Consider the following 14,048-nt stretch of genomic DNA (forward strand, 5'->3'; position numbering starts at 1 on the left):
TTTGCCTTAAAAAAAATTAAATAAATAAATAAACTTTTATTTAAATATTACACTTTGCTCTCTCTCTCTCTCTATATATATATATATATATATATATATATATAATAGATATCATTCTTCCACGCATTCCATTTGTCTCTATTAAAAAAGACCATAAAATCTCAAACATCTATCAATCACAAAATAAAACAATCATTCCCTAAGGTAAAGTTAACACTATACTGTAAAACATAACCTTAATACCCTTTTCACTCCTAATAAACCAAACACACAACCTTGATCAAATTATTTCCAACTTGGCCCAAATTCTCTCTGTCCAATAGGCCCAAATGGCGATGTGGATCTGGATGAGACTTATTTTGAACTTGAGTCTGGTCCAAATCCAGCCAGGTCCTAGTCTATTGACACTTCTGCAATGTACTTGTTTACTTACACTCACACACTATAATTGAATAAGTTGAATAACTAAAAAAGAGGAATTAAAAAAAAAAATGAAAAATTGAGCCTATACTACTTATATTGTGCACACTCACAATCCGAAAAATTATTAAATGGTCCTAGTCCATAGATCAATTCAATTCAAATTCTCCGATTAAGAAAATTGTCCTACAAGAGCATATTAATATATTACAAAAAAAATTCAACAACAGTCTAGATTGAACTGGTCCACCACGTGTCAAATGGACTAGAACCATCTAATATTTAGTCCATCCCACTTCGGAGGAAATAATTTTGGTAATTTAGTTACTAAATTTTATTTATTTTTAATTCTTAACAAACCAAAATCCTTTGAACCTAGTTACTTTTTAGCACACAAAGTTGCAAAACAACACCATTTTTACTTCTATATATGCAATCACTCCCAAGAGAGAGTATCTTGTAGTGCATCAGGTGAATCAAATGTCACCGATTTGGTACAGAGCTCAATATGTTATGGAGTCTAAAATGTGGAATGTATTGGGAAATTTTTTTACACGATTTTGGACTACATGATCCTGACAAATTACAATCGATTATATTAGAAAAAATACTAAATAAAATTGACACATTTATTTGCATGACATTATGTAATTAATCAAGGCCATATAATATTTTTTCGGTAAATTACACTTACCTCCCCTGAAGTTTGGACAAATCTCGCATGAGTGAAGATTTTGAGGTTTATTACTCTTACCTCTCTTAAGACTATAAAAAGTCAATTATACCCTTATATGTAATATAGTTTTATAATACAAAATATATTATAAAATCTAAAAAAAATAAAATCAATTTTTCATCTCATCTCTCTTATTACTTTCTCTTTCCTCTCAAACACCGTTACCCCCTCCTAAAAAAAATATTGTAAATAAATAAAAAAAATTGAGTGTAAAGATAACTTGTTCATTTTATAATTTTTTTTTACAATTTTTGATGGAGAAAAGGAGTTGTTGAGTTAACACCCAAACTTCAAGCGAGGTCAAAACAATGAATTTACCCTACTTTACCGTTGTCATTTGGTGCATCGTATCCGACCTGGATTTCCTGGTCCCACCCCCACACATTTAACAGGTGTAATTAAAAGAAAATGTGGTGGGTTTGGTCATGGTAATCCAATCAATCAACAAATGATAATAAAAAATCAATCAACAAAGCTGCGAATGCCACCAAAAGCCAAAAGCGTCACCTTTTAAAAAAAATTCAATAACGTAACGTATTCTCCTACTTGCAGTTATAGAGAAAAGAGAGAAGAAGATGGCGAAGGTAGAGAGCAGCTGCGGATCTTCACGGTGGTCTCTCACCGAAATGAACGCTCTTATCACTAGTGGCACTCGTGGAATCGGGTCTCTCTCTTAATTTATAAATAATTTTTCAATCTGATTAATGATTCTTGATCTAATCGCTCTCGAAATTCTCTCTAGGGTTTTGATTAATTGATTTGATTTGATTTTGATGTGTCCAGGCGTGCGATTGTTGAGGAACTAGCTAAATTAGGGGCTATGGTACTGAAGATGCAAGAAATTCTCCTTCTGAAATTAGAAAGAACAATTCTACACTTCAAAATTTTTCAACCCCTTTTCCCTCTATTTTTAGTCTATTTATAAACTGTTACAAAACAGCTTTCGAAGCCACTTTTGGTAGGTGTGGGGGAGGCTTGATGCTTAGAAATGCAAAAGGAGATGCTATCAAGGTGGCATCCGTGTTTTTTGATACGGTTTTCAGTGCAGAGGCTGCGGAAGCTCTGGTCTTAAGAGAAGGTCTGCAGTTGTAATACCCCTAATTTTAAAAGGATAGTCTCGGTAGTCTATTTTATGGTTTTATTGTAATTTGTGCATTGATATATGTTTATTTGGCTATCTGCTTATTTGTTTTATTTATTGTTAATTAATTAATTAATTAAGTTAATTTCAGTTATTGTTTTATTTAATTGTTGTATTTCTTTGAATTGTTGTATTTAATTGGTTTTGTTTTTTTTTTTTTTTCTTTAGTTGGATTAATTTAGTAATTATTAACTTTAATGTCAAATACATTATATGAGTTTTAAATTACGTTAATTAACTAGGGTCTCTAGGAAGTCAGTATATGTAGCTGATATGGATAAATTTTAGACTACACAGATGGGCCGACAAGGATTAGAAGTAAGGCTTAGTCTCTAATTATACATGGACTAGGGTTATTGTTAAAAACCTATAAATATAAACATTACGGTGGTTTAGGGTTGGAGAACAGTAAGCGTAATTCTGTAAAACAGAGAGACAGAGAGATACAGGGAGAAACAGAGAGAGATAAAGAGAGGAAGGTTAGGGTTTTGGCTTAGGCTAAGACTGAATCAAGGAAGGGAGTTTGGCGTGTGCTTGTGGGTTGAACTAGGAGCAGTAGAGGTTGATAAACAACAACCGACGTTGCCGGAGTTGTTATAGACGACAGTTTAAGATTTCTAACTGGAAATCAAAGGCAAGTTTCTGTTCTATTCTTCTCATGAACCTGTGTTCTGTGCATGCTTAGGTGGACTCTAGGGATTTAATGAATGCTTCAATAATCTGTTATGCATGCTTGATATGTATTTAATCTTGTTTACTAAAACTGTGTTGCAAATTCTTTAAGTTTCTGTTAATTGGTTCATTCTGTATGTGTTTAAGATTGCTTGTTTGAGAACAACGATGCATATGGTTGCCTTGTAATTAATTTGTAATGTTAAATGAACACTAGAACAAGGATTTAGACACATTACAGAGGTTTGGAAATCACCGTAGTCGAAGAAGACAAAGGGAAAACGAACGACGGCATCCATGGGAGTGAGAGAAGGCTCCAACAGAGGAGGGAGCCGGCTCCCAAACCCTTAGAGCCGACTCCCAAGGAAGGGGAGCCGGCTCTGGATGCTCTGGAGCCGGCCCTTAGAGCCCTAGAGCCGGCTCTAGTTGTAACAGAGCAGGCTCTCAATTTTGAAAGAGCTTGCTCTCTCCTTAAACTGCTACAGGGTTGGTTTTAGGGACTGTTTGGGCTATACTGGGTGTCTGCACTTCGTTTAAATTGTTTTAAGTGATGCTCAAGACTGTATCAGACTGGTATTATGATGGAAAAACATTAATTCATAATTAGACTAAGGATTGGAACAAGTTGAAGTTAAGGAAAAACTGTAGATTTCACATTGTATCAAATATTTCAATTACCTGCAGATACTTGCAACTTTTAATATATATAATCTATTACTATCTAATTATAATTAAACAGAGTTACAAGTATAGTAAATTAGTGAAATCATCTATGCTTGGTTTGGAACAAAATTGTTATGTATGTTGTATTAATTGTATCAATATATGGATTTTATGGAGGATTTTAATGCTATGACTCGTGGTAGCAATTTAGATAATTGGAATGTGATTTTTAGGATCTGTAATGATTGTCTAATATCATGATATATGTATTAAACTGTATAATGCATATCCAGGATAGTAGTAGATAAATAACAATTATTGTTTTAACAATTATGTTATGTGGAGGTTTGTATGCACCGGTATGGGACGGTGGCATACTAGGAATGGCTTAGTTCAAAACACTAAGACCTACCTATTCTAGGGATGGATTAGTTCTAATACTAAGTCCTACCTATATTGGAACAAGATGGATTAACTACAAAAGTTAAGTTCTACTTATAACTAGGTGTCAGGTCAATAAACCTTTTAAATGACACACCTGGAACGGACTTTATATATCTATGTTATGGTGCCATGGTATGAGCTTGAGTCTCAGGACCATGGTTAGGGTGCGTATATCGCCTAGGATAGATAGCTGGACAGAGGTGTTATTCCCTGGTAGGTCTAAGTACACATGACCACATTATGTGCGATTTGCATGGTATCTTTACTCAGGCTGAGACAGACTTATTGGATTAGTGAACATCCTACAGTGTGTACTTATACATATATGGACTACTCTAGATATTGTTGAGTCTATCTAGGATGTATCTACATATCGGGTTTATGTATGGATCGTAGTAGAATAGGACTTGCATGTGGGTTTGACTCACTTTCTTATTTTTCAGGTGCTCGTCAGTTCCAGGGTTAGAACTTGATCGTGCAGAGCAAATACAGACATTCATTCTACCGACTACGTAGGACTATTTTCTTTATTTAGCTTTGGATTATGATTTCAGTTTGTTTACTTTACAGTTTGGGATATTGTTAGGGGTCTATTTGAGGGTCCATTTGAGGGATTCCCGAGTTGTTAACCTTATGAAGTTATTTTGGAGTTTTGAATTGTAATAATTATATTTTGAGGATTTTCAATTACAATTCGTTTCAGCCATTTATTATTTATTTTTTATTATTTCAATTTGTATTATGTGTTCATTAAATATTAATTGTTTGATGTTTCCCTCGAGTTTGGGCCTGAGCCTGATCAACCCATGTCTTGAATTCGAGGAGTATCACAGCAGTTACTTTGTCAGTGGAGTTACGCTTATGTTGACGTTGAAGTGGATTGTCAATCCGTGACAAATTTGCAGCCATTTAACTCTTTTTGTATGGCTATTACTTAAGATATTGAGTCTTTGTTACTTAATAATTTGGGATTTAAGCTCTTGTGGTATTCTAGATTATGTAACAAAGTTGCTCATCAAGTGGGTAAGTGAGCTTTTCATCAAGGGGAGGAAGACTTGCATTGACAAGTTTGGCCGTCATGGCTTCTTTATGTACTTAATGAGGATTTTCCTCTCGTGCTTGAGGTTTACTATTTGAAAGAGAAAGAGATTGAGAAAAAAAAAAAAAAAAAAAAAAGTCTTTGGTGGGACCCGCCACCATAATCACCATTATAATTTCTATCTTTACTCTTTTCTCATTCCTTCTGCCAGCTGCCCTTATGCTTATTTCCTTTATCTCACCAAATATATTATATATCATATATATATATATATATATAACAAATCAAAACTCATTTCTCTTGGTGGGGCCCACAGAAAAATCATCGCAATACCAATCCTCTTCCTCAAATTTTCGGCCGCCACCTGCTACTTCTTCTTCAACATATTACGTACGTACATACATACATACATATATAAATTGTAACTCTCTAATTAAATAATTAATAACCGAATCTCCAATTAAATAAATTTTCCATTTAAAATTTAAATATTCAATCTTAACAACCAAAAATCATGAAATGAAATGAAATTATATATTAAATCTTTAAATTTTGAATTGTCACACAAAAGTTATCTCTTTTGACAGGACTGAAAAAAAAAATAATAATAATAAAATAAATAGTGAACTTTGTTGAATAAATTATTTATTTTAATTGCACCAAAAAAAAGTCACTATTAAATAAATTATCTCTTTTAAGTGCCAAAAATAAAATAATCAATATGAAATAAATTATCTTCTTTGAGAGGATTTCCGAAAAGAAAAGAAAGTATAGAATGGAAAAAATAATAATAATAAAGGAACTAAAGAAGGTAAAAAAAAAAAAAATTAAGTTGTATAAAGAGTAGTTATGGCATAATAAAATAAGGCATAGTACATTAATAAATTCAAGGACCTTCTTGTCATTTCTTTTATATATATATATATATATATATATATATATATATAAAGTATAATATAATATAATATAAGTTATATAAAGAGTAGTTATGACAAGTTTGGCCATCATGGCTTTTTTCTAGTACTCAATGAGGATTTTTCCTTTTGTGCTTGAGGTTTAGGGTCAGTTTGGTGCAATGGAAAAGAGAGGAAAGGGAAGGGAAGGTGATGGAGGGAGATTAAAAATTTATGTTTGGCAAAAATGATGGAAGGAAAGGGAAAGTTTTGGAAGGTTATGTCAAAAGTGGAATAGTGTTTTGCTTATCCTCCCAAAAATGGAAGGAAAGGGAAGGCTAGGATTGATGAATTAGTTCTGATTCCAAATTTATCCTTTACAAAATCAAAATTACACTTGATTTTAGGATTTAGTTTGCAAAACAAGAATTACAGACATTGATTAATTGATTTAGAAAAAAAAAAAAAGTTGAGAGACAGCGGCTGAAGCTTGCGAACGGCGAACCCGAACTGGAACAACGGGCGATGGAAACTGAAAGATATGGGTTTTGATTTTTTGAACAATCTGAAATGATATGCCGATATGAGTTTTGAACTTTTGATTCTTGATAGATAAACTGAAATATATGGATTTTGAACTTCTAATACTTATAGTGCAAAGGGAGAGAAAGATGGCAAGTTTAGAGTTGAGAACGAGAATAGAGATGGAGACGGAGAGATTGGGGAGGCTGAAATGATTTGCCCTAAATCTTGTGGCCCATCATCCATACAGAGGCTATTTTACTTTTTATTATTATTTTTATTTTTGGTAGAGGTTGTTGAAATTTTGCTATTGCATTATTTTTAGTTCTAAATACATAAATATAAAAAGGTTTGTACCTATTTGTGTGTGTTAAATTTATAGGAGGCAATATATATATATATATCTTTTAAAATGGAAAATGGTATAATAATAAATTTTCTCTCTTACCTTTTTTTTTCTTTTTTTTTCTAAACATGATTATTATACTTTTCTTTTTTTTCCTTCATTAATCAACCAGGTTAAAGTTATCATTCCCTTTTCTTTTCCTCATAATTAATGTTATCTTTTCATTTCAAATTCATTGTACCAAACATAATTTTAGTGTTTGCAAAAAAAAATAAAAATAAAAAAAAAAATCCAAATTTCTTTGGTGGGACCCGCTACCATAATCACCATTACAATTTCTATCTTCACTCTTTTTCTCAATCCTTCTGCCAGCCGCCTCGTGCTTCTTTCCTTTATCTAACCAAATATATTACACACACACACACACACACACACACACACACACACACAAATCAGAACTCATTTCTCTTAGTGGGCCCACAGAAAAATCATCACAATATCAACCCTCTTCCTCAAATTTTCGGCCACCACCTGCTACTTTTGCTTCAACAGATCACACGCGCGCGCGCGTAACACAAAAAATATAAACTGTAACTCTCTAATTAAATAATCAATAATCGAATCTCCAATCGAGTAAATATCCCATTTAAAATTTAAATACCCAATTTTAACAACAAAAAATCATGAAATGAAATAAAATTATAAATTAAATCTTAAAAATCTGAATTGTCATAAAAAAGTTATCTCTTTTGACATGATTGAAAAAAAAGAGTTAACTTTGTTGAATAAATTATTTATTTTAATTGTAACAAAAAAAAAGTCATTATTGAATAAATTATTTCTTTTAAGTGTCAAAAATAAAATAATCAATATAGAATAAATTATTTCCTTTGAGAGGACCGACAAAAATTCCATTTGTATACAATAATCGGATTATAGTGGGTATAGTTTAGTGGTAAAAGTGTGATTCGTTCTATTAACCCCCTTAATAGTTAAGGGGTCCTTTGGTTTGATTCCTATTCCGAACAAAAACTTTATTTCTTAAAAGAATTTAATCCTTTACCTCTCAATAAAAGATTCGAGGAAAAATCTAAATTCTCGTAATTTATATTTAAGGATCCATTAAAAATGGAAAAATTGGATTATGAAATTTCGAAACATAATTTTTGAATTGGATCAATACTTCCAATTGAATGAGTATAAGGAAAGGATCCATGGATGTGGTTTCTCTATGCCTAGAACACCAGAATATCGAACTATGAACGAAGAAAGGCATGAGAGAAAAGCATGTTGGCTAGTGATTGTGAGGCCCCAATTCTTGACTGGAGGGGACACCAAAGGCCTCTGTCCTTCCATCCCTTGGATAGATAGAGAGGGAGGGCAGAGCTTTTGGTTTTTTCATGTTGTCAAAGAGTTGAACAATGCTTTTTTCGTGTTGTCAAAGAGTTGAACAATGAAAATAGATGGCGAGTGCCTGATCGAATTGATCAGTTTTAACTCAGTGGTAGAGTAACACCATGGTAAGAAGTAAGTCATCGGTTCAAATCCGATAAGGGGCTTTTACTTTTTTTCCATAAAAACCCAGTCGTCGTATTCATATTTGAAAGGGGAATGTCAATATTGTTTATATTTGTAATAAAAAAAGTAACCAACTGTAGAAAATAAGTTATTATTCTAATGAGTTATAGTATAGTATAGTAGTTATAAAGTTAAGCATTTGTTTAGTAAAAAAATACAATTATCATGAATAATGATAAGTCGTCTCTTGAATCGCCACCTATTCCGATTTTCCATTATGATAAAAATAAAAAAAGTACATAATGAAAAAAAAAAATAGTAAAGAAACTAAAAAAGGTAAAAAAATAAAAATAAGTTGTATAAAGGGTAGTTATGGCATAATAAAATAAGGCATGGTATATTAATAAATTCAAAAACCTTCTTATTATTATTATTATTATTTTTTAAATAAGCATAATATAATTAAAGAAAAACATAATACAAATATCCCTCTAAAAGAAAATTAATTTTTCATCTCATTTCTATTATTACTTTCTCTCAACACTCTAAGGCGGTTACCCGCTCCAAAAAAAAAATATATATATTGTGAATAAATAAAAAAATTGACTGTAAAGGCAATTTGGTTGTTTTATCACATTTTTACAATTTTTGACTGAGGGGGAGTTGTTGATCTGACAGCCTGACACCCAAACCTCAAAACAATGAATTTACCCTAATTTAGTGTTGTCAGTTGGTGCATCAGTCCGACTTGGACAGCCGGACACCCACACCTCAAAACAATGAATTTACCCTAATTTAGTGTTGTCAGTTGGTGCATCAATCCGACTTGGATTTCCTGGTCCCACCCTAAAAGAAAATGTGGTGGGTTTGGTTGGCAATTTACTTTTGAGCCAGAATATTCAACAGTTGTGAATGCCGCCAAAAGCGTGAATCTTTTAAAATTATCTCCCTTAATAGGACCTTCGAAAAGAAAAGAAAGTATAGAATGGAAAAAAAAATAGTAGAAAAACTAAAAAAGGTCAAAAATAAAAAAATAAAAAAAAAATTATATAAAAAGTAATTATGACATAATTAAATAAGACATAGTGTATTAATAAATTTAAGAACCTTTTTATTATTATTATTTTTTTTAAAAAAATAAGTATAGTATAATTAAAGAAAAATAAAATGCAAACATCCCACTAAAATAAAAATCAATTTTTCATCTCATCTCTATTAAAAAATATTGTAAATAAATAAAAAAATTGACTGTAAAGGCAATTCGGTTATTTTATTACATTTTTACAATTTTTGACTGAGGGGGAGTTGTTGAGCTGACAGCCTGACACCCAAACCTCAAAACAACGAATTTACCCTAATTTATTGTTGTCATTTGGTGCATCAATCCGACTTGGATTTCCTGGTCGCACCCCTAAAACAAAATGTGGTGGGTCTGGTAGCTAATCCAATCAATCAACAAAGCTGCGAATGCCGCCAAAAGCGTGAACCTTTTAAAAAATACACCCCTACTAGTGGTTGCAGCAGCAGAGAAGAGAGAGAAGAAGATGGCGAAGGTAGAGAGCAGCTGCGGATCTTCGCGATGGGCTCTCATCGGAATGAAGGCTCTTGTCACTGGTGGCACTCGTGGAATCGGGTCTCTCTCTCAATCTATATATATAAATTTTCAATCTGATTAATGATTCTTGATCTAATCGCTCTTGAAATTCTCTCTAGGGTTTTGATTGATTTGATTTGATTCGATGTGTTCAGGCATGCGATTGTGGAGGAACTAGCTGAATTAGGGGCTACGGTACACACCTGTTCTCGCAACGAAGCTGAGCTCAACCATTGCTTGCAAGAATGGACCGGTAAGGGTTTCGCAGTCACCGGTTCGCTCTGTGATGTATCGTCTCAAGACCAACGCCTACAGCTCATGGAAAAGGTGTCTTCTCTTTTCACTGGCAAGCTCAACATCCTTGTAAGTCACAACACAGTCTCCAGTTTTATACAAACATTAGATTAACCCCATTCAATTGTTACACACATATACGTTTATAACTTTTTATATATACACACACGCTTTATTTGATACGACTTGCTTTTCATAGTCAATTTTCAAAATGTTCTCTACAGAGATCTTTGATAAATTTTCTATGCTCTAATCAGATAGCATCACTTTAAATCATATACTCAACCATTTTGAATGTCACCTATCTTCTGGCTGTAGATAAACAATGTTGGGACAAACATAATGAAGAAAACCGCTGAGTATACAGCAGAAGAATATTCGAAACTGATGGCTACCAACTTTGAATCTACTTACCATTTATGTCAACTTGCATATCCTCTTCTAAAAGCATCCGGAGTTGGAAGCATTGTCTTCATTTCCTCTGTTGCTGGTCTGGTGCACACTTCTTCTGGATCCATATATGGAGCAACTAAAGGTAACCATAGTGACTGGTCCCTTTCTGTTGCATTAGTATGGAAATGTGAACCTGGATGGATGTGAATTTACAGGCTTTCTGCTTCTCTTTGCTGCTTGCAGGTGCAATAAATCAACTGGCAAAGAATTTGGCTTGTGAGTGGGCTAAGGACAACATCCGATGTAATTCTGTTGCACCCTGGTATATCAGAACGTCACTCGATGTAATATTCTTTTATCTTGTGCATGGTCTCTTGAATTTTGTTAATTTTCTTTTCCAAATGAATTCATGTTCCAGATACTTTAGAAATTATACCTGGGAGGTTATCCCAGATAACTGCACTCTCCATGTTCATCGAAACCAATGCATTCTTGAATTAACACTAGTGTGTTCTCTGGAAAATAGACTGGTTTATGCATTTAAACAATAGCTTGTTGACCACCACAGTGACACAGCTCATATAACAATTAACAACTAATAGATGCATCTTTCTTCATTGTGTAATTTGAGACGTGGTATACATATAAGAGAACATCTCAATGATTATTATGCTCACGCTATTAGATAAATAAAACATATTTACGTCAATAATAAATCTAACTCAAATGATAATTAAAAATGAAATATGCCAATTGATGTATCATGACTATAGTTTAATGTAATCAGTCGATGAATTACATCATTTCGAACCTTGCTATCTCTTTCTATTTGCAACAGATTCTTCAAATTACCTTATGAGTCGAGACAAAATAAATTCAGTTCTTTTGTTATGGAGTAGCATACTTAAGTTAATTATCTGGATTTTGTACAATACCTCAAGTTGATATCTCATGATTTATAGGAGCCCACGGCTGACCTACCTGTACCCCATATCCGTGTGTGTGTGTTTGCTGCCACGGAACCGAGGAACCTTAGGATTGCATGTGTATCCAATTATGATATGGCAAGGCTTAGTTTTAAGATTGATGTTGCCCCTCATTAAATGAATGCCCGTAATCATGGGATGAGCTGTTTGACTAATTAATGATCTGTTTTATAAGAAGAAGGTAGTTTCTGTATTGGGAAACGGGGATGGTTTTTGGACAATTCCATTTGTAATGGGGTAGCATCACAAAATCCTGTGAATTATATGAGTCCAGAACTCGAGATCCTGTTGAAAAATTCTCAGGATTTTCCTATGGAAGAAAATACTGCAAAATTAACACTTCCTAATTGAATTATACGCAGAATTCTATGCTATAGACATTATTTAAGCTATCTTTTATGGTGGACTTAATATTTTCACGATTCATTGTACAGAAAAACTTCTCCCTGACTCTGAATATTCTATTCCTTGCAGACGCTAGATAACAAGGAGCTCCTAGAAAAAATTATATCTAAAACCCCTCTTATGCGGGTTGGAGAACCAAAGGAAGTCTCGTCCCTGGTGGCATTCCTTTGTCTACCTGCTGCTTCTTACATCACAGGGCAGGTCATTTCTGTGGATGGAGGAATGACTGTGAATGGCTTTGAACTGTGAGTGGTTTCTTTCGGAACTACTTTACTAGAAAAGAAGAGTGCCAATAAGCAAGCCATTTCCCCCACTCCACGCACAGTGGAACAATCCTAAAACACTTTACTTTGTTGTAAAATGTTCCTAGTGTTTTTAGTAAAATGTTATTTCAGTAATGCACTGTTCCTGACTGGTGAGTGGCAATGATGCACTGTTTTTAGTGAAATGTTATTTCAGTAATGTGTGTGTGTGTTTTTAGTAAAATGTTATTTCAGTAATGCACTGTTCCTGACTGGTGAGTGGCAATGATGCACTGTTTTTAGTAAAATGTTATTTCAGTAATGTGTGTGTGTGTGGGGTTGGGGGTTGAGGAATTGGTCTTAGATTTGGTTATCATGGATTTTTATTTTTTATTTTTTTTAACATATGTAACTGTGTTATTTTCTTTTTCATATCATTGAATATGATTTTTTTTTTTAGTATATTTAATTGTATGAACTCAATTTTGAAATAAGAATGAATAATCTAAAGAATTATTGTGAATATTCTATTTAGAATCAATTTTTTACATATATATATATATATACATTATTATATATATATACATTATTGTTATTAAAGATGCCCCCCATTATTATATATACATACATTATTGTTATTAAAGATCCCCCCCCCCCCCGCCCCCAAAGGACTCTTCTCTTTCTTCCTTTTATCCAATTATTTTCTTTCATACGGAACAGAGAGCATTAGTCTTAGTCAATTAATTTTTTTTTGTTGATGTGTGCTTATTTTTTATCAGGTTTCTTAACCTGCCTTGTTGGATTATTGCCTTGTTTGTACCTTTGTGCCCATATTTTTACTTGTATTCTTTATTTTAAGAAAAAAAAAACTTTTATTTTAGAAAATTGAGCTTTTTTTACTTTAAAAAAAAAAAAGCACCCCAGGAAAATTGAGCATGTACTACTTAGATTCTATGCAACGATTAAAACATTTGAAAATTTCAATCAAATAATGTGATTTATGTTTTACTTCAATCATTTTATACCAAGATATTGGATATCGCAATTTATAATCTTTTTATTTTTAATTTTAATGGTCTTTACATATTTTATTGGAACAACTTTTATCTTTACAAAATGCTCCCCTAAAGGTTACCGGAAGCTAATTTATGATAAATCGAAGAGCACAATTACTAACTTACCCTTACTTATTAATTTATTATAATAAATCAAAATATCTGCTATCAAGAAAATGACCACTTTGCCCCTATCTTTTTTCCCCTTTCCTTTTTTTTTTTTGTGCCTTTTTTTTCAATCTCTCTGCTTGCTCTCTTTCTCTCTCTCTCTCTCTCTCTCTCTCTCTTTCACTTACTTCGCCAACCACCATCGCCACCACTCCTCTTCTCTCTTCTCCACTGATGACGCTACCCATCATCTCCACCACCAATTCTCTCTCTCTGTTCTCCACCTCATCCATGTCCGTATGTGCATGCGTATATGTATGTGCATGTGTATATGAATATGTATTTATATTTATATTTTGGCGTGGACCATGACCAAATTTATCCCTTCGTCATTGAAATTTCTGTGTGATGGGAGAGAATAAGGATCACTGCTCTTGAAGTCCCTGACTACCAATTTTTCCCCTTGCACAACAATCGATCACTTTTAACAGCCCCAAAGGTTCTCCCATAGTCCACTCCTACAAAGGCATCAACTTCATAAATAAAAAAATTAATAAGTAAGGGCAAATTAATAATT

The 14,048-nt window shown here is 33.0% G+C and overlaps 1 protein-coding gene across 1 annotated transcript; it reads left to right on the top strand.

Moving 5' to 3' along the window:
• Positions 1-9,863: 9,863 nt before the first annotated feature.
• LOC132312080 (tropinone reductase homolog At5g06060-like) lies at positions 9,864-12,566 on the top strand. The gene is made up of 5 exons (XM_059810323.1): positions 9,864-10,027; positions 10,144-10,351; positions 10,601-10,817; positions 10,919-11,019; positions 12,136-12,566. The coding sequence occupies exons 1-5, from the start codon at positions 9,939-9,941 to the stop codon at positions 12,313-12,315; spliced, it is 795 nt and encodes a 264-aa protein (XP_059666306.1). The 5' UTR covers positions 9,864-9,938; the 3' UTR covers positions 12,316-12,566.
• Positions 12,567-14,048: the final 1,482 nt, after the last annotated feature.

Source organism: Cornus florida, unplaced genomic scaffold (genome assembly GCF_030987335.1).
Source record: "Cornus florida cultivar Cherokee Brave unplaced genomic scaffold, ASM3098733v1 CherokeeBrave_3.0.0_Hap2_Chr06, whole genome shotgun sequence".
In the NCBI taxonomy this organism is placed as follows: Eukaryota; Viridiplantae; Streptophyta; class Magnoliopsida; order Cornales; family Cornaceae; genus Cornus; species Cornus florida.

Bases quoted from the DNA above. Each gene is read 5' to 3' on its own strand.
- LOC132312080 (XM_059810323.1), top strand. From the start codon at position 9,939: ATGGCGAAGGTAGAGAGCAGCTGCGGATCTTCGCGATGGGCTCTCATC. The intron at 10,352-10,600 runs GTAAGTCACAAC...TTCTGGCTGTAG, and splicing joins CTGGCAAGCTCAACATCCTT to ATAAACAATGTTGGGACAAA. The intron at 10,818-10,918 runs GTAACCATAGTG...TGCTGCTTGCAG, and splicing joins CATATATGGAGCAACTAAAG to GTGCAATAAATCAACTGGCA.